The 19,719-nt window shown below is 39.5% G+C and overlaps 1 protein-coding gene across 3 annotated transcripts in view; it reads left to right on the forward strand.

Annotated features, from left to right (window-relative positions):
- The window catches only part of dmd (dystrophin), a 361,679-nt gene that overhangs the window by 288,051 nt on the left and 53,909 nt on the right, over positions 1 to 19,719 (forward strand). For all 3 annotated transcript variants that reach the window (XM_061715918.1, XM_061715919.1, XM_061715920.1), the window contains one exon: positions 5,794 to 5,854. In XM_061715918.1, the coding sequence (XP_061571902.1) occupies positions 5,794 to 5,854 (61 nt within the window). The remainder of the gene's footprint in view (positions 1 to 5,793; positions 5,855 to 19,719) is intronic.

Raw genomic sequence — 19,719 nt, forward strand, 5'->3', positions numbered from 1 at the left:
GTCTACCCTGTGAGTTTGCTTTGGTCATGGTAATGGCGATATACGTACCACCAGATGGTAATGTTAACACAGCTCTCTGGGAGGTTCACAGAGAGGTTGTCAGTCAACAGAATTCTCCCACTGATTCAGTGCACATCATAGCAGGAGACTTTAACTGCTGAACTGAAGTGAGTACTCTCCAAATTCAATCAGCATGTTAAATGTGCAACAAGGGATGTAAACATACTGGACAACATCTATAGCAAAATCCAAAAGGCAATAGGGCAAGACTACTTCCACACCTGGACCTGTCAGATCACATGTCCTTGCTATTGATTCCTGCGTAGGAGCACTGCAACAGCTGCAGAACTGTTTTGAGAGCATGGATTGGAGTGTGTCTCACACCAGGACTTGGAGGAGTACACCACATCTGTGTTTTCTTGCATCAACTTCTGCCTCGACAACATCACTGTTGACAAATGTCTCTGGGTGTATTCCAACCAGAAACCCTGGATGACTAAAGAGGTCAATGTAATGTCACATCGCTTTCAGGTCTGTGGACAGAGTATGGTACAACGCAACCAGAACCGATCTGAATAGAGGCATCAGAGCGGTCAAGACATCGTACAAGAGGAAGGTTGAGGACAACTTCTGTAACAGTGATACATGCCATGTGTGGCAGCGACTCCAAACACCTCACCCACTTCAAGTCCAGCAGAACCACGATGGCTGAGGGCGACGCTGCGCTGAAGAAAGAGCTGAGTAGAAAAGGCGAAGCTCTCGATTTACCGGTCAATCTACGCTCCTACCCTCACCTATGGTCATGAACTTTGGGTAATGACCGAAAGGATAAGATCGCGGATACCAGCGGCCGAGTTCGAGTCGAGACGCTGCTCCTTCACATTGAGAGGAGTCAGCTGAGGTGGCTTGGGCATCTGTACCGGATCCTCCTGGACGCCTCCCTAGGGAGGTGTTCCAGGCATGTCCCACCGTAAGGAGACCCCGGGGAAGACCCAGGACACGCTGGGCTGGCCTGGGAACGTATCAGACTCCCCTCAGAAGAGCTGGAGGAAGTGTCTGGGGTGAAGGAAGTCTGGGCATCTCTGTTGAGACTGCTGCTCCCGCAACCCAGTTCCGAATAAGCGGTGGAAAATGGATGGATAGATGGATGGATGGATGGATGGATGGATGGATGGATGGACGCTACGCTGGCTGAGGGTGACACTACGCTAGTGAAGGAGCTGAACCAGGGGTCTTCACCAAGATCTTCAGTGAGTCACTGTCCCAGTTCCTCATCCCACTTTACCTGAAGTTGGCCACAATTATCCCAGTGCCCAAAAAGACCACCATCAAAACAACAACAGACCAGTTGCTCTGACACCTGTGGTCATGAAGTGTTTTGAGAAACTGGTCCACACCAAATCACGCCCTGGTTCCCACCCACATTTGACCCACTTCAGTTCGAATATAGAACTAAAAGATTGACAGAGGACACCATCTGCACAGCACTTCACACTACTATTCCCCTGCTCTTTGTTAACTTTAGCTCCGCTTTCAATACTATACCAGTGGATATTGGTGTTGGAGCCCCCACCTGCTGCTGGATCAGAGATTTCCTCTCCGTACAGAGAGTCAGGGTTGGTCCCCACCTCCTCTCCAGAGGCAACGAAATAGCTTACGCAGGGGTGTCGGACTCCAGTCCTCGAGGGCCGGTGTGCTTGCAGGTTTTAGATGTTTCCCTGCTTCATTGCACCATGATACAAGTGACTGTGTCATCAACAGAACTATCCAGACTTTGATGACAAGCTGGTGATGATGATTAATTAGAATCAGGTGTGTTAAAGCAGTGAAACATCTAAAACATGCAGGACACCGGCCCTTCTGGGATTCAGTTTGACACCTGTGGCTTACAGGAAGAGGGTTCAGAGGCTGGAAGGGTGGTGTGCAGACAACAACTTGGTTCTCTATGTCTCCAAGACAAAAGAGGCGATTATGGACTTCAGGAGGAGGAAGATGGATCTGCAGCCCACATGCATGAATGGGAAGTGTGTGGAAAGGGTGATCAGCTTCAAGTTCCTGGATGTGCACATGGATGCAAACCTCAGCTGGAGTTCTAACACCTAACAAGTCTTCTACCGCTGCTCCATCGAGAGCGTGCTGACGTAGCTGCCTCATGCCACACAAAAAGGCACTACAGAGTTATTAACATCGCCCAGAAGATCACTGGCCACCTTCTCCCCTCCCACAAGGACCTCTACAGCACCCCCTGTGTCAGGAGAGCACAGGCATTCTGAGAGACAGCACACACCCAATCTGCTGCCCTCTTGTGGACGTTTCAGGTTGCAAAAAACACAGTCAAAAAGACAGAGACAGTTTGTACAATAGGGCCGTAGCCTGTTAAATGTAGATATCTGACTCTATCATGTGTCGTTTCAGCCACGGGCCAGGTGCAACAGACATAAGTGCAGTACTTTTTATAATATGCAATAGAGGGTATGCATTGATGTCACTTTCCCACTGGACCAGCCCCCTTACTCGCACTGAGTGGCAAAACATCCAACTGGCAAAAATGACTGCAACTAGTGGAGAAGACGGGATACCAGCCGATTATGGGCTTAAATTAAAGGCAGTTAGACTTGACAGTGACCCGTACAGTTACTCCAAGAACCAGTGGTCCATGGACATTAATATTTGGCCACAAATCCAGTTTCCTGATATTTATATGTACTTAATTTCTACGCCGGGGAAATACACGAAGCAAAGCTTGAAGGCTTACAAAAGTCTTGATGCTTGGTCCTACTTCAAGGCAGGATTTGTTGGCGAAATGAAAAGAGATGAGGACACCGAACTTTATGTTTATACTTTACGTTTAATGTTAGCTACCCAAAAATCCAACATTACCTGATACAAAATGGGAATCGCAAATCCACGTTTCGTTGCCTGGAATCCAGTTGTTTCTGCGAATTGCAGTGATCCATTTGTCTCTCTTAAGCTTATTTTTCGGCAGTCTGTAAAATGATAACTCCTATTTCTTGCTAAATCTATGAGTACAGTCGATCACACAACAGCTCTTTCCCATTTTAGATTCCAGTTGTTGAAACTGAAGGTTTACGCTGCCACTCAGTCTTTCTGCCATTCAGTCTTTCTGACACTCAGTGGGCGTAACCCGCTGTGAAGTCACATCTGTGACGTCATGCGCATTCCCTCTAAACATTTCTGTTTATAGTCCTCTCTGCCGTCCCTTAATTTATACATAGTGTTTCTTTATTAAGTGAATGTTTTATTCAGTTAGTTATTGTTTTACTTACCAACTCCGTTGTGCGTGTGTGCACTGTATGACAATGTGCAATGACAATAAAGACTCTTATCTATCTTATTGCTTCTAATATCTCTTGCTGGGTAATTGGAGAGTCAAGAGCTTCTAAGAGTGGTTTAGAATGGCTAATCTAAACCAAACTTGAATAATGTATAATGAATAAGTAATGAATAATCCCTTGAGACCAATTATTTTTCATCTCAATTAGCAGACCACTCAATGTAAGCAGCTCCTTATAGAAATCTGCTCTCTCTGGAATAGCACTGTTGCCTCACAACAACAAGGTTCCTGGTTGGACTCCCAGCAGGAGTGTTTCTGTGTGAAGTTTGCATGTTCTCCCTGTGCTTGCATAGGTCTTCTCCGGGTACCCCAGCTTTCTCCACAGTCCAAATACATGTACGTATGTTGAGTCAACTATTGATGATTCCAAATTATTCCTAGGGGTGTGTGTGAGTGTCTGTGGTTGGTTGTCTGTAGGTGACCCTGCAGTGGACTTGAACCTTATCCATGGTGTACCCCTGCCTTTCGCCCTCAGAGGGCCGGTGTTCTGAGATTTCTTCCTACCTAAAATTTTTTCCTACCGTAGCGAAAAATTATAATAAATGAAATCAATCAAACCTTCTTGCTGAATGCTGAAGTTAACCTTTGGTGGTCTGTCCATTTCCTGCTCTACCTGTTGATTTCCATCACTGCTTTTGGCACAAAACTGAATAACTTTTCCAGCTGTTTAATACAGCTGGAAAAGCACATTCACTCACACACAGGCATAAATACATGCATTTGATTTGTCCCTCAAATGTATATGCATTAAATACTGTCCATACAAAGTATTAAAATACAAGAAACTAACCTTTTCTCTTCCGCGGCGATCAGGTAGCAGGATATTATGGCCTTCTGAAGTCTGAAGTTGCTGCTATATGCATGCGCAGTCAACTCGAGTAGGAAAAAATTATGGGTAGGAAGAAATCTCACAACACCGGGACAGATTCCAGCAGATCCCTGTAACCCTGAACTTGAATAAGCAAGTCCAGATAATGAGTGGTTTTTCCACATTGTGTCCCTACACTGGCCAGCAGAGGGCGTGATTGATACTGTATGTCTGATTTGATCTCAAAGTCTCCTCTCTTCGAAGATCTGATCCTGGAATCATTTTTCAGTTCAATTTTATTTATATAACGTCTATTACAACAGAAGTTGTCCCTAGGCGCTTTCCAGAGCAAAATATTGGTTTCGTCAGAAATAATAATGATGTGAATGTTGCCTTTTTCCGCCTCTCTCTCCCGTTCATGCGTGGATGTGTAAAAATTGAAGAACTGCTCCGTATAATACAGATCTGAAATCTTTCTAAGCCAATTGTGGAAAAAATCCTCAAACAACTTGTTCTTAAATTGTACATAGATGTACATAGAAAGTCTACTACATCATCTCCTCATGTCTTGTTTGTTTACAGAGCTTTTGGTGGACTATGTAAGAAATGTTGAAAGGAAAAGGAAAAAATATACAGCATAAAAAATACAAAAACGGAATCCACAGAACCGTAATGCTACTCCCCTAAGACTTGATGTCCCAGGACAAGAGGCACCTGGTAGTTTAACAGGAATAAATACCAAAAAACTAAGATTTTGTGCCAGGATCTGTCCTCAAACTTGGCTAGCAGGCTATCATAAATCATCCTGGTCCACTTTGCTAATTGTGGATTCTTTTAATTGTTTTCCTTCATCACTGTGTCTTCCAGCTCCCCCCCCACCATTTCAGTCAGACAAGTCAGGAGTGACAATAGTTTTGCCTTAACGGAAGCAGTGGTCCATATTATAGTTTTTAATTCATCCATTTTACGTGTGATCTTTTGTAACATGACTCGGAAAGCTTTGCTTATAATGGTCCAGTTGGTCGTTTGACATGAATGTCCCATATCTGACATCTCAACTCACCCAGCAAAAGCATGATTTGTGGTTCTTCCTTTGAGTTTAGGTTTTTTTCAATACCTGTTTCACTTCTTGGACATCTTCTGCTCCTAAAATTTTAAAAATGTTCCCGATGCAAGTATGTGACTCAGAAATTAGGAGTTTTAAGTTTAATTTAGTGGTGACCATCAACTTTCTACATCCACTTCGACCCAATCAGGGTCAGAGGTCTGCTGGATCCTGGCTGACGGGGGTGAAAAGTGGCGTATACCTTAAACAGGTCCATCACAGTCTAATCTATTCAACCCTTCCTTTCTTCTTTTTTTGTATTCAGTTTCACTTCTCAAGTACAATGAAAAGAAGTAGAGTCAGTGATAGATTTTCACTTTGCTGAAAATACAGCACAAATTGTTTTGATTAATTGGTCTGCTTACTATTTGGTGATAATAAATTGGAAAACTAGAAATAGCTTGTTTTTCTCCTGTTTCAGTACCAGCATGGTACTGGAACAGGAGAAGTATTCATATTGGTATTTATATATGAAAGATGTAGAAACTTGATTTGATGCTTTTCATCTCTTCTTCTCTTTTTCAGGATCCGTAGAAAGTCCCTTCGAGCAAGGCGTCTCTCCAAACAATGTGCCCTATTATATCAAGTAAGTTCTGATATTTGAGCTAAATTTACTCGCTAAACTGAAATTCACTACCACGTACTTTAACTGCTATAAGAAACCGCCAATACCAGTTACCTTTTTTCTTCTGACATGTAAACTTACACTAATCTATTGCGGTTCTGCAAACTCTTCTTTTTAGACTTGTAAACTTTAACCTTTGATTCTTAAAGAAATATTCTTCCAATATTTGATTTTATGTTTTGTTTTTAATTAATATTTAACTTTGTCAACAAATACCTGGAAAAGGTGCAAACTGAGAAGTTGTCTACTCTGTGGCTCTAAACTGTTTTCCAACGAAGACATGAATCTACTTTAAAATATAAAAATACACTTCATAAAACCACTGCTCACTATAACTTTTTTTTTTTTACAGTGACTTATAGAAAGTAGTACATTTTATAGGGATGTTTTTCATATTTCCACATTTGGTGTGATGGGATGTGCTTAATTTGTGTGGGGATGGGAGGCAGGACATGAAAAAGGTAACATTACAAATACTTAGGACGGTCCTTTGCACCGTTATTCCGGCTAATTTTGTGAATAAAATGAGGCTTTATTCATCCTGCAGCAGAGGTGTCAAGTAAAGAAGTACAAATACTTCGTTACCTTACTTAAGTAGAAATTTTGGTTATCTATACTTCACTGGAGTAATTATTTTTCAGACGACTTTTTACTTTTAATCCTTACATTTTCACGCAATTATCTGTACTTTTTACTCCTTACAGCCTTGTTACTCTATTTTATTTTGGCCTTTAAAAAAAAACTATCCAGTTAAATTGCACCATCCGGATAGAGTGAATTTGGTTGTGGTTGTTTCAGATGTTCTTGTCCAGTTTTGTTCTTACATCCGTTCCCTCAGATTCCTGCAACTAAACTTGGATGTACATTCCAATAAAGGTTAGGATAAATGATAACATGCCTCTGAAGTTTGACTTTTTGCACCATTACAATACTTATAGGCAACTAGTCATCATATCTCCTGCTCTCTGAAACACATGTTAATGCTCAATAGTACACATACTGTATATGGTTCTTTAATATATTTGCATTATACTAAGATGCATTCATTTTCAATACCTTTTGTCCTTAATGGATTTTTTTCCCCCTTACATTACTTTTACTTTTATACTTTAAGTAGTTTTGAAACCAGTACTTTTATACTTTTACTTGAGTAAAAAACTTGAGTTGATACTTCAACTTCTACAGGAGTATTTTTAAACTCTAGTATCTATACTTCTACCTGAGTAATTAATGTGAATACTTTTGACACCTCTGTCCTGCAGTGAGGAACTTCATAAATTGACCCTGAGGCTGGATGGTGGGACATTTTTGTTGCACACCTGTTTCACCAGACAAGATACTGTATGTTTTTAAGATGAACTGACATCCCTGAATATGCTGGTCTTACCAATGATGCGTTTCACTCACATTAATCTCGCAAGTGTGCTTTGACTCTCTGGATGATATGTGCTGGAAATATGATGATTAACACCTTGCTCTACCATGACCTGTGCAAAAATATTTAATGTGAAATTTGATACCTGATTTAATGAAGTTCATTTTGTCCATGGCTTTACAATTTAACTTGCTGATTCTTTTCATCTGACAAGAATATTGAGGTTTTTAAATACCTGATATATTTCAACGATTATTTCTGGCTTCAGCAGAGACCTTAATATTCTTGTACAAAAAGAATCAACATGTTAATTTGATACCTGGTCACTTTGAATCATGCACTCAGGCCAAAAGTAAAGAAAAATCATGAGCTGAACTCAGGACTTGATGATGGAAAGCTGTGGCTCTAGTACACAGTCCAGGGGCGGGGCTTCAGGGGGAGCCTGGGGGGGCAGTACGCCCCTGAGGCAGCAGGCCCCGCTCACAAGATTTATTTTTGTTTTTTTGTGGCACCACTTGGTTCATATTAGGTATAAAGCATTGTATAATATGTTGTGCTGAGATTTTCACACTCACAGTTAACATTAAAACTAAAAGTTTTGATTGACTTAAAACTTAATACAAATATTGTCCTCTCTGACCTTATTAGTTCCTTTGAGTGTGGTGTACACCAGAATTCTTCAAACCTGGTCTTCAGGGCCACTTTCCTGCATATTTTACGTGTTGCCCTGTTGTAACACACCTGGCCCTAGTTAGTGGGCCATTGAGGGTTTTTTTGACCAAGTCGGTTCCAGTGCTAGTTAGGTGCCACACTTTGCACCAGCTTTTTTGTTTTTCGGCTGCTGGCTACTAGAAAAGCATCAACTCTGTGCCAAGAAAACTGGTGCTATGCTGGCCTAAAAACCTTGCTGGGCCAGATGCAATAGCCGTTAGGTCTTTGCTGGGGCTGTGATTATTGTAACCAACCAAAAATATGTAATTACCACATTTAAAAAAACCTCTTGAGTTTAAAACATATTTCAACACCATTAAAAATATATAGTAAAAATTTGTATGAAGTCCATTCTGGATTCCATACAAGAATTTTAGGGCCAGGATAATGTCACAGCCTGGCTCTTACAGCCATGCCAAGGAGGGAGACACACCATGATAAGGAATAACAAAATGCTTTTATTAACAAGAAATTACTGAACTCTAATATGTTAAAAGCTTACAAAACATGGGATGTGGATGTCAGTAAAGTAAGCATGATATGTATATATATATATATATATATATATATATATATATATATATATATATATATATATATATATATATTAGGCTCAGAAATACTTAAAGGGGACCTATTATGTCATCTGACACCTATTTTAAACAGGCCTTGAATGTCTTAAAAACAAGTTTTTGATTGTTTTTGCTAAATAAATTAGAAATTCAGCCTCTGAGCCATGTCTTTATCTTTCCATTCTCTAACCTCATTCTCTATGAGGGATTCTGAGTGGGTGGGGCTATGATAATGAGGCATTGTGCTGATTGGCTGCCTGAATGACGCGATACACCGCTACGAAAAAATGGCCGGCGGAGTTAGTTGTGGGAGTTGTAAATCGCGCCCGTCGTTACGTAACGACGGGCCCAAAATCTGAACGCATTTAGAAGCCACATCACACTGGATGGCTCATCCGGGCGGCTGTACAGACACTGCAGAATTTGGTTGCCAAACGGAATATCCCGATCAAAAGGAACATGAATTTGTTTTTCTGTGCATGCTCTGTTCGCAAGGAATCCTGGTCTTTTGAGTCCAGGAAGTTCTTCTAAACACGGTGAAACGCAAGACCACGCCACACTTTTGGAGTGAGGAGGAGACTAATCCTTTTATAAATGTAATGAAGGATATGAACATTTTGGCATTTGTAGACGGTAGAAAGTACGGGGATAGCAAGATTTAAAAGAAGGTGATCGAAAAGTTGCACGAAGCAGCATTTGTTTTTAATTTGGATACAGGAAGAAGAAGCGGAAATGACGGGAATTGCGTCATGATGTTCTCCGCGCGTAGCTGGTTTGATCGAGATATCCCGAATGATTAATTACCATGTAAACGGAATATTCCGAATGTTTCAGTAACCGGAATATTAGCAATAACCCAAATTTTGACTGCATGTAAACGTAGTCTATGTGACCGGCAGTGTTGGGGTAGTTACTCAAAAAAAGTAATCCATTACATATTACTAGTTACTTTTAAAAAAGGTAATCCCTTACACTACTTAGTTACTGGTTGCTGAAGTAACTAGTTACATTACTAGTTACATTACTTTTGGGTTACTCCGCAATATCACCTGAGCTGCACCATAACTCGATGCCAATGAACAACATCTACAGGACTGTCTCAGAAAATTAGAATATTGTGATTTTCTGTAATGCAATTACAAAAACAAAAATGTCATACATTCTGGATTCATTACAAATCAACTGAAATATTTCAAGCCTTTTATTATTTTAATATTGCTGATCATGGTTTACAGCTTAAGAAAACTCAAATATCCTATCTCAAAAAATGTGATTATTCTGGGAATCTTAATCTTAAACTGTAAGCCATAATCAGCAATATTAAGATAATAAAAGGCTTGCAATATTTCAGTTGATTTGTAATGAATCCAGAATGTATGACTTTTTTTTTTTTTTAAATTGCATAACAGAAAATAAAGAACTTTATCAAAATATTCTAATTTTCTGAGACAGTCCTGTAGTTGGAACCTTATTACTGCAGTGCCCAGATCAGCACCAGAAGTCCCGTAAAATCCCGTAACATCACGTCAAATCCCGTAAAATCACGTTAAAGGCTGATTTATGGTTCCGCGTTAAATCGACGCAGATCCTACGGCGTAGGGTACGCGGCGACGCGCACCGTACGGTGTGCGTCGCCGCGTATCCTCGTTACAGTAACGCGTTACAAAGTTACAAAGTAACAAAGTAACGGGTTACACCCAACACTGGTGACCGGCAAGTGTTTTTTTTTTTTTTTTTTATTGAGGCCAGTGGGGTGGCCAGTAAATTTGTAGGGGGGGGGGGCATGGCCACCCCTGCCCCCCTCCTGGTGGCGCCCCTGCTGTTGAGCTGATGGATTTTTTTTTTTCTCTAAATATTTTTTTTTTCTAATAATACATGGGTGCAAATAGCATACATTGATATTGGCAGCAGGGTGTAAATAGCCTAAGCCATTTTTTTTTTCTCCTGCATGGCCCTAATACTCGTCCATAAATCAGCCCCCAGGCTGAAGCTTTTATTTTGACTCAGTAGGTGGAAGTAAGTGGTCCTTCCTGAATCCCCGTTTTAACCTGCCTGCTGCCACTCGGAGAGAGGGACGTTGTCCCCAAACACTGACGCTGATAAACCAGCCTCTCTCCGGTGAAACAGGACTCTCGCTCGGACCGAGGAGGCGACATTTGGACTCGGTTTCGTGCTTTTTTCCTTTATTTCCTCCGGTCTCGGGGGCTTGTGGTCTGCAGCGATGCGGGAGCAGCTTCGGAAGTGAGTACCAAAGGGCCGTGTATGTGTTTCTGCTGGTAAATAACTATGTGATGGGGATTGTTTTGGTGGACATGCGGTAAAACCTCTGCACACATGAGCTATGGAGGATAACCGCAACGCTTTCACCGGTATTCAAATGGTAGAAGCTTATTGCAGTAATAGACAATAATAAGGAACCAAGACATGTTTTTCTTGCATATGTGGAAATATGCGCTTTATTTTTTGTGTGACGCTTGTCTGCAAATATTCAACACACTTGCATGCATCATTCAGCCAGGATAAAGCCTGAATTATGGTTCCGCGTTAAATCGACGCAGAGCCTACGCCGTAGGGTACGGCGTACGGAGCGCGTCGCTGCGTACCCTACGGCGTAGGCTCTGCGTCGGTGTAACGCGGAACCATAAATCAGCGTTAAGGAGGCTCTGCGACCCTTTTCTCCTCTGCTTCTCCGGCTGCTTGCTGCCATATTGGAAAAAAAGGGAAGAGGGTCGAGCCGCAGCAGGAAAGAAATGACTTGAATTCTGGAAGTCGGGAGTTTTTAAAAGCTCCTGACGTGAATGTGCTTGACTTTTGCTCCAGCGGGTATTGGGGTGTGTTTTTTTTACCCCTGTGTGGAATGAACAGGCTGGAGTTTAAGACAGAGAAGCCCGGCAGAAGGAAGCAGCATTCCTGAGCAGCCGGGGAAGCTCGCAGAGGCCGCATACACAGCCGTCTCCATGGCAACAGGGGCCTCAGCAGGGCCGGCCCCAGCCTCCACGGGGCCCTGGGATAAATGGGATTTTGGGGACCCTCTATTACTACAACGGAGTATTAGGGCCAAACTAAGAGCAAAAAAACAAATGGAAATTACGAGAATAAAGTCATAATAATTGGAGAATAAAGTGGTAATATTACGAGAATAAAGTCGTAATATTATGAGAATAAAGTCGTAATATTACGAGAATAAAGTCGTAATTTATGAGAACTCTAACAGGAAGAGCACATACACACTTTTGTGGAAGAGGAGCTGTCTGGTATAGTATAGTATAGTATAGTATAGTATAGTATAGTATAGTAGTGGTCGACTGCAAGGCTATCGGTGGTTCCATCTGCTTCCATTCAAAGAGGTTTTGTTCTCTCTCAGGAAAGAATGAGGATGATCATGAAGATTTTCCTCTTACACAAAAGACGCAATTTCTTCCAAGTCTGTGACTATGTTTACATGCAGTCAAAATTCGGGTTATTGCTTACTGAAACATTTGGAATATTCCGTTCCCATGCGTGAGCAAACAGGGTTATCCCTGTATACATGGTAAATAATCATTTGGGATATCTGGATCAAACCAGCGACGCACAGAGAACGTCAAGACGCAATTCCCGTCATTTCCGCTTGATCTTCCTGTATCCAAATCCAAAACAACAACAATAACAGCAGCACGGCGGATAATCGGACCCGCTGGTACTGTTTTGTTTCTCAGCCCTGTAGTTTGCCTTTTTCAGCGTCTTCCAGCGGAGCTTGATCTGGTCTGGCGTTCGTACAAATCCTGCTTCGCACAACTTTTTGCTCACCTTTTTGTAAATCTTGCTATCCCGGTACTTTCTACCGTCTACAAATGACCAAATGTTCATATCTTTCATTACATTTATGAAGTGATTAGTCTCCTCCTGGTCTTGCGTTTCGCCATGTTTAGAAGAACTTCCTGGACTCAAAAGACCAAGATTCCTTGCGAAAAGAACATGCACAGAAAACAAATTCCTGTTCCTTTTGATGGGGAAATCCCGTTAGACTATACATGAGCAAATATTTGAGTTAGAAAAGGAGGAACCCAGGGGTCATTTTCGTGTTTTTTAAAAACCGGAATATGAGCAAATTCCGGTTATTCAAAGGGGTTATTGGTGTTTACATGGCCGTGCAAAACCGGGTTATTGCTAATATTCCGCTTAGAAAAGGGTTATTGACTGCATGTAAACGCAGTCATTGTGATTCCTTCTTTGAAATAGACGCAGTTGTTTGCACAATCGTTTTAAAGTCCTTATACTGATAATAATTCGATGCTGATGTGCCAAAAGATTAAGTATTTCCTTATTTGTGAAACCGATACCAAAATATAACTTCACAAGATGCTCAATATTCCTCATTTTAACACAGGGAGAAAACTGCTCTTCCTGTTAGAGTTCTCATAGATTACAACTTTATGCTCGTAATATTATTACTTTATTCTCGTAATATTACGACTTTATTCTTGTAATATCACAACTTTATTCTCGTAATAATATGACTTTATTCTTGTAATGTTATGTCTTTATTCTCATAATATTACAACTTTATTCTCTTAATATTATTACTTTATTCTCGTATCATTACGACTTTATTCTCGCAACATTATGACTTTATTCTCTTAATTTTATGACTTTATTCTCATAATATTATGACTTTATTCTCGTAATTTCCAATTTTTTTTTGTCTTAGTTTGGCCCTAATACTCCGTTGTACTGTTACTGCTAGGGTTGCCAGTCGTCCCTTGAAAAACAGAATCGTCCCGTATTGAGCTGAAAGGGGACGCACTTTGTCCCGTATTACTGTGAGAGTCAAAAAATAAGTCATAAAATGCCAATGGAAAATGGCATTGAGCTGTTGAGTTCATAAGTTATTTGTTTCTGTTTTACTACAACTGTAGCCTACAGTCGTGGCCTTTGAGGCACAAATATGTTTACAAGTTTTCTACAGACTTTCTGTTCGCACTTTTGTTATTGCACTGAAAAAGTGCACTATTACAGAATGGATGTTCTGCTTTCTTTCTATTGTTTTATATTAAGCAGGACAGGTTTCTGTTCAAGAAATATACTTATTTTATTCAGATCATTTCTTTTATTTTGTATTAGAGTCAATTGCTAGATAATAATTTGTTTTCCATGTGTTCATGGCATTCAAAAATATGCATCTAATTCAATTCAGGTTCAAGTCAAATAGTTAAAAAGTCGTTTTTACTCACAAAAAAAGGGGCAAAAAAAATTCACCACGGCCCTGTCGATGAGGGGTCCCTTATTTATTACTGCCAATAATACTGATAATTGATCATTCACACACCCACTATAAACTTATTTCATGTTCTTCCCTGTCATTACAAATACACTTGTAAAACTAGATGTAAGAACTTTTTGTTGTAGTTAGATTGTAATCCACAGTGATTTAGACCATGGAAGGAGACAACAGATTAACAAACTTGCAGAAAAATCTTTCAATGAATATTTATCAAAGATATTTATCACAGATAAAAGGTCAAAGAGCTGCACAGTTGCAGCAGTGTTGTTTCCATCATCCTATTGTCAGCCTGGCATGTTTTTACCCATCTATGGTTTTTAATCTGAAATGGGAGAAAATTCAGCTACAAGAGCGGCCTGGGGTTGATTTACACTTAATATTTAAAGTGATATAGTACTGAGTGTGATACTGAGTGTCAATCACAGTGTAGGCCTACTAAAAGAAACAAAATAATCAAATAGATCATTTATAAACCATTTACTGTAAACACGTTATCTACTTTATTTTTGGTTTTAAATAAACTGCAAAGGCAATTTGCAACAACAATTTGAAGTGGAACAAAAACAATTAAGTGCAATAACAAAGTACTACAAAAAGTAGAACTATAATTAAAATCACTCAACTTGGATAAACAGTACCTCGTCAATATGTTCTCTATATAAAGCAAGGCAAGGCAAGTTTATTTATATAGCACAATTCAACACAAGGTAATTCAAAGTGCTTTACATCAACATTAAAAGCGGCAAGACATAATTAGACAGTAAATCACAAATAAGATTGAATAAAATTATGAATAAATATAAGAATAAATAAAAAAAACATACATTATTAAATAGAATAAACAAATAAAATTGTGCTTGAACCAGATAGTCAGTCAACGTACCCAGGCATAAATGTTGGTGCTTGTTTCTGCTGTCTTTGTCGTTTCTAAAAGGCAGTTATGGGCTGCAGTCTCAGTTTAATCCTAATGGGATTTTATTATTATTGTTTTATAAGATTTCATCACTTTTAGATGACTGATGACACCTTTGTCCGTTCAGCTGGGTTGTTTGCATGATTTAAACCTGCTCATTTACCAACAACTAAACGGACACTGAAGGCACAATTAAACTACAGAAACCTCTCATTAGTTATTTGAGAAAGACGCATGACTAAGGTTATATAATCAGCCATTTAACTTCTGGCACAGAAGGAGTCTGTGATGTGGTTTGTCTTGTAGACTACCTTCCTAAAACTATACACGTTAACGGTGGAAGGATGGAGAATAGATGAAAAGTAGAGCAGTACAAGTTAGAACATAGCCAAGTTTCCATTTTCAAATCAGGAATTTATAGTGGGCTAGGTTCTGTCTCTTGAGTATGTTGACTCAGTTAAGCGTGTTAACAATAACTGTAAAAAGACACTCTTCAATAGAGTTTCCATGGCAACACAAAGTAAACAAAAAAGATCCTTCTACTTTTCTTTATTCAATTACTGCTTATTGTCCAGTCACAAAGCACGTTTGAGCGTATCTTTCTTAGAGCCTGTAACCCAGCTGCACACGCAGAGTCCACGTTGGAGAAGTTGCTGAGCGAGTGAATGTATCATTTAGTATTCTGACTAAGAAGTATATATTATGGCGTTTGTGACAAGTTGTTGAATGTAGGTGTATTATACCGTAGATTACTTCATGCAGGTAAATCCCTGCTGGTGGGAAAGTGTAGGAAATAAAAACCTAAACAGTTAAGAGATTAAGCACAAAAACATTGTTCACACGTGTCAGCTGTGACTTACTTGGATGACAATTTTGGAATTAAAAAAAAAGGGAAGAAGCTTCTCAAGAGCCAGGACCACTTGTCACACATTCTCTTTCTAATAGAAAACCATCACCCCTGTTTTTGAAGAATTCAAAAATTAGAACATAAAAAGGAATATTGTATGTGAAGTAGGGCTGGGTGATATGGACCAAAAGTCATATCTCGATATTTTCTAGCTGAATGGCGATACTCGATATATATCAATATTTTTTCTGTGCCATAATTGGGGTTTCCCCCAAAGCATTATAGCATAGCATCTCTGTTAGCTTCATTTTTTTCTGAGGCAAACCCTTAAAAAAACAGTCAGTTTTAATACAAAGCCTCGTGCCAAATGTCACACAGGTTCCTTTATTAACAGAGGTCTGCACAATATCAAAATGTATAAAACAAATGAAATAAAAATAAACTGCCTGCATATATAGAATAAAAATGCTTCTTGAATAAAATAAAACAAATATCCCTTTCCTGCATAACAATTAAATTAAAATACACTGTGCAATTAATACAATGTAGACAGTAACAGGCAGACTTTTCCACTGAGGTTGACAGTTGTGCAAATAACAAAACATTTGTGCAAATCTCATATAAAACATTCAAGTCAATTTGTCACAAAATAAGCTATATCAAAATCATAAAAATATATATATATATTTTTTTTAAATAATCAATATAAACGATATTGTCTCGTACCATATCGCGTTTGAAAATATATCAATATATATTAAAATCTCGATATATCGCCCAGCCCTAATGTGAAGTAACATACTGGTGATTATTTGTGATGCATAGTGGGATATGGTCAGGTAAATAGATTATGTAGTTGTGTAGAAAAAAACAGTAGGCTTAATACTCTAATGAAATGTATTTGTGTAGGCCATTGATTTAAATCTGCAGTATACTTTTCCGACATACAGATCAGTGCAGCATCTTCAATCAATGACAGGACATTGTTCAGACAGCTTTAAAAAATGCACGTGTTATAGGATCAATTGCCTGATGAAATTAAACTAGAGATGCACTGGTTACAACTGCTTATTAATGATCAATTATTAAGTAATTTATACATTATGAATTGCTTTGTTTTGCATGTGATGGACAGCTTCTACAACAAACTTCCGAGTGACTGTGTTACCATGATGTGCTTTATTTCCACTGATGTGAAAATAAAAAAAAAGGATTTCTCAGTATTATTCCCTTTTTTTTTTAACTGATGCATTTACCGACAACCAAAATAAACAAATAGGAATTTGCCAAACTGTGCATGACGAATGTACTGAAGCAGGAAAAACAAAAGAAGACAATATTGGCCAATGCTAATCAGGGCCAGTCAGACAAAAAACCGGCCGATTGCATCTCCCACCAGATCAGTGGTGTATCTCTTAATTGAATTACACCCATTTTCAGCTTCATGAATAGGAACGTCACGGCTTGAAGGCTCCTGATTAAAAGGCAACATGCTCTGTTGTCTGAACCGCACAGCAAACTGCTGATGTGAGAGCCATGTTGTTGAAAGCTACTTTCACCTCCCATTCACACGTACGTATGTAAGTATAGCAATGGGGGGGTGGGGGTGGGATATTCCACAAATAATTGAAAAAAGAAGCTGCTTTATTTATTTTCTTTAAATGTGAGTGGAGTGGAGAATATCTTGATCTGTTCCTTGGAATGATGGAGAAGATGAACTGTTTCTCTTGTTGTCATGTCACTTTAAAAGTGGAATATGGAGAATATATAATGGGATTCTTCACATTTGTGACTCAGGAATTTTTATTGATATTTTGTAACTATTAAATCAGTTTAGTTCTGGTGGTCCCAGTGGAACTAATGCAGTACATTTGAAAAGCATCCGGGAACTGTCTGTTTGCTTTGTTGTGCTAAAGATAGGCACATTATACTATTTACGGGTTCAGTTGGTGCTGAGTCGTGTCATTTTATGAACAGTAAATGGAGTATTCAGGAATTGAGACATGGCATAGCAATTTCCGTTTGCCACAGTAACCTGTGGAGGGTGTGTTTAAACGGTTCATAAGAGATTAGTTCCATATATGAGGAGAGTAATTCCAATTCAATTCCAATTTTATTTATATAGCGTCTATTACAACAGAAGTTGTCTCTAGGTAACATTTTAGAATTTGAAAAGCACATATTTGACACCTTGCCCTGTGTGTGTGTGTGTGTGTGTGTGTGTGTGTGTGTGTGTATACTAGGGATGGGCGGTATGGACTAAAAAATGTATCACGATAATTTCTGGCATTTATCCCGATAACGATAAAAATGACGATAAAAAAGATACCAATTCAACTCCACCTTTTCAACTATAAATCTATCTCGCTCTCAGATCCGCCATGTTTGTTACACAAACACGTCATCAACGGGAATTTATCCTTCTTTCTTTCTTTCTTTCGGGCTCATTTCTTTCTTTCTTTCTTTCTTTCTTTCTTTCTTTCTTTCTTTCTTTCTTTCTTTCTTTCTTTCTTTCTTTCTTTCTTTCTTTCTTTCTTTCTTTCTTTCTTTCTTTCTTTCTTTCAGGCTCATTTCCTTCCTTCCGTCCTTTTTCCCTTCCTTCCTTCTTTCCTCCTGCTCTCTCCTTCCTTCTTCCCTTCCTCTTTTCTCCCTTCCTCCTCCTTTCCTTGTTTTCTCCCTTCCTTCTCCCCTTTCCTTCCTTCCTTCCGTCCTTCCTTCCTTCCTTCATTCCTTCTTTCCTCCTGCTCTTTCCTTCCTTCTTCCCTTCCTTCCTTCTTTCCTTGTTTTCTCCCTTCCTTCCTTCCTTCCTTCATTCCTTCTTTTTTCCCTTCCTTCTTTCCTCCTGCTCTCTCCTTCCTTCTTCCCTTCCTTCCTTCCTTCCTTCCTTCCTTCCTTCCTTCCTTCCTTCCTTCCTTCCTTCCTTCCTTCCTTCCTTCCTTCCTTCCTTCCTTCCTTCCTTCCTTCCTTCCTGCCTTCCTTCCTTCCTTCCTTCCTTCCTTCCTTCCTTCCTTCCTTCTTTCCTTCCTTCCTTCCTTCCTTCATGTACGTTGTGTGTGGATTTAACGCAGAACCATAAATCAGTTTTACACAAAAACATCATCAACGGGAATTTATTGTTTTACCGCGAGATGACAAATTCTTATCGTGAGGAATTTTTTTGGCGGTATATCGTGAACGGTAAAATATCACCCATTCCTAGTGTATACATACATACATACACACACACACACACACACACACACACACACAAAAAGAACAAGGCTCTTCCCACCCTGATTTGATAAATTTGAGGATATCCAATATTGTTTGAGTGGGGTTGTTGTAGTTGTTTTTTTTATTTTAAATAAAATACATGCAATAAAAGTGAAAAAAATACATAATAAAAGTAAAAATCAACATTATCCAACCCTTACACGACACGGAAATCATTCATACAACTTTTAACAACATAAATGGCGCACACATGCAACGCACCAATCAAAACAGAACACTTTGGTTTTAAACCTGTAAAGAACATTTGCGCGTAGAAGACCATTCCACAGGCCTGGTGCTGAAGATATCACAGCTGGTTTACCTGGTGTCTTTGATGGGCAGCTGCTTTGGCATTACTGCGTTTCTCACGGTTTCAGTTGTAAGTCACAGCATGGTTGTGAATAACTGGAATTTGCTCATATTCCGGTTTTTAAAAGCCCAAAAATGACCCCTGGGTTACTCCTTTTCAGCCGGGATATGCCCATCAAAAGGAACATTCATTTGTTTTCTGCGCATGTTCTTTTCGCAAGGAATCTTGCTCTTTTGAGTCCAGGAAGTTCTTATAAACATGGAGAAACGCAAGACCACACTTGGAGTGAGGAGGAGACTAATCACTTCATAAATGTAATGAAAGATATGAACATTTTGGCATTTGTAGACGGTAGAAAGTAGCGAGATTTACAAAAAGGTGAGCAAAAAGTTGCGCGAAGCAGCATTTGTACGAACGCCAGACCAGATCAAGCTCCGCCGGTAGATGGTGAAAAAGGCGAACTGAAGGGCCGAGAAACAAAACGGTACCAGCGGGTCCGATTATCCGCCGTGCTGCTGTTATTGTTGTTGTTTTGGATTTGGAATAAAAATAACATTTTAGAGGAGGAAGATTTTTTTTTCAT

This window comes from Cololabis saira, chromosome 24 (assembly GCF_033807715.1).
Source record: "Cololabis saira isolate AMF1-May2022 chromosome 24, fColSai1.1, whole genome shotgun sequence".
Taxonomy (NCBI): domain Eukaryota; kingdom Metazoa; phylum Chordata; class Actinopteri; order Beloniformes; family Belonidae; genus Cololabis; species Cololabis saira.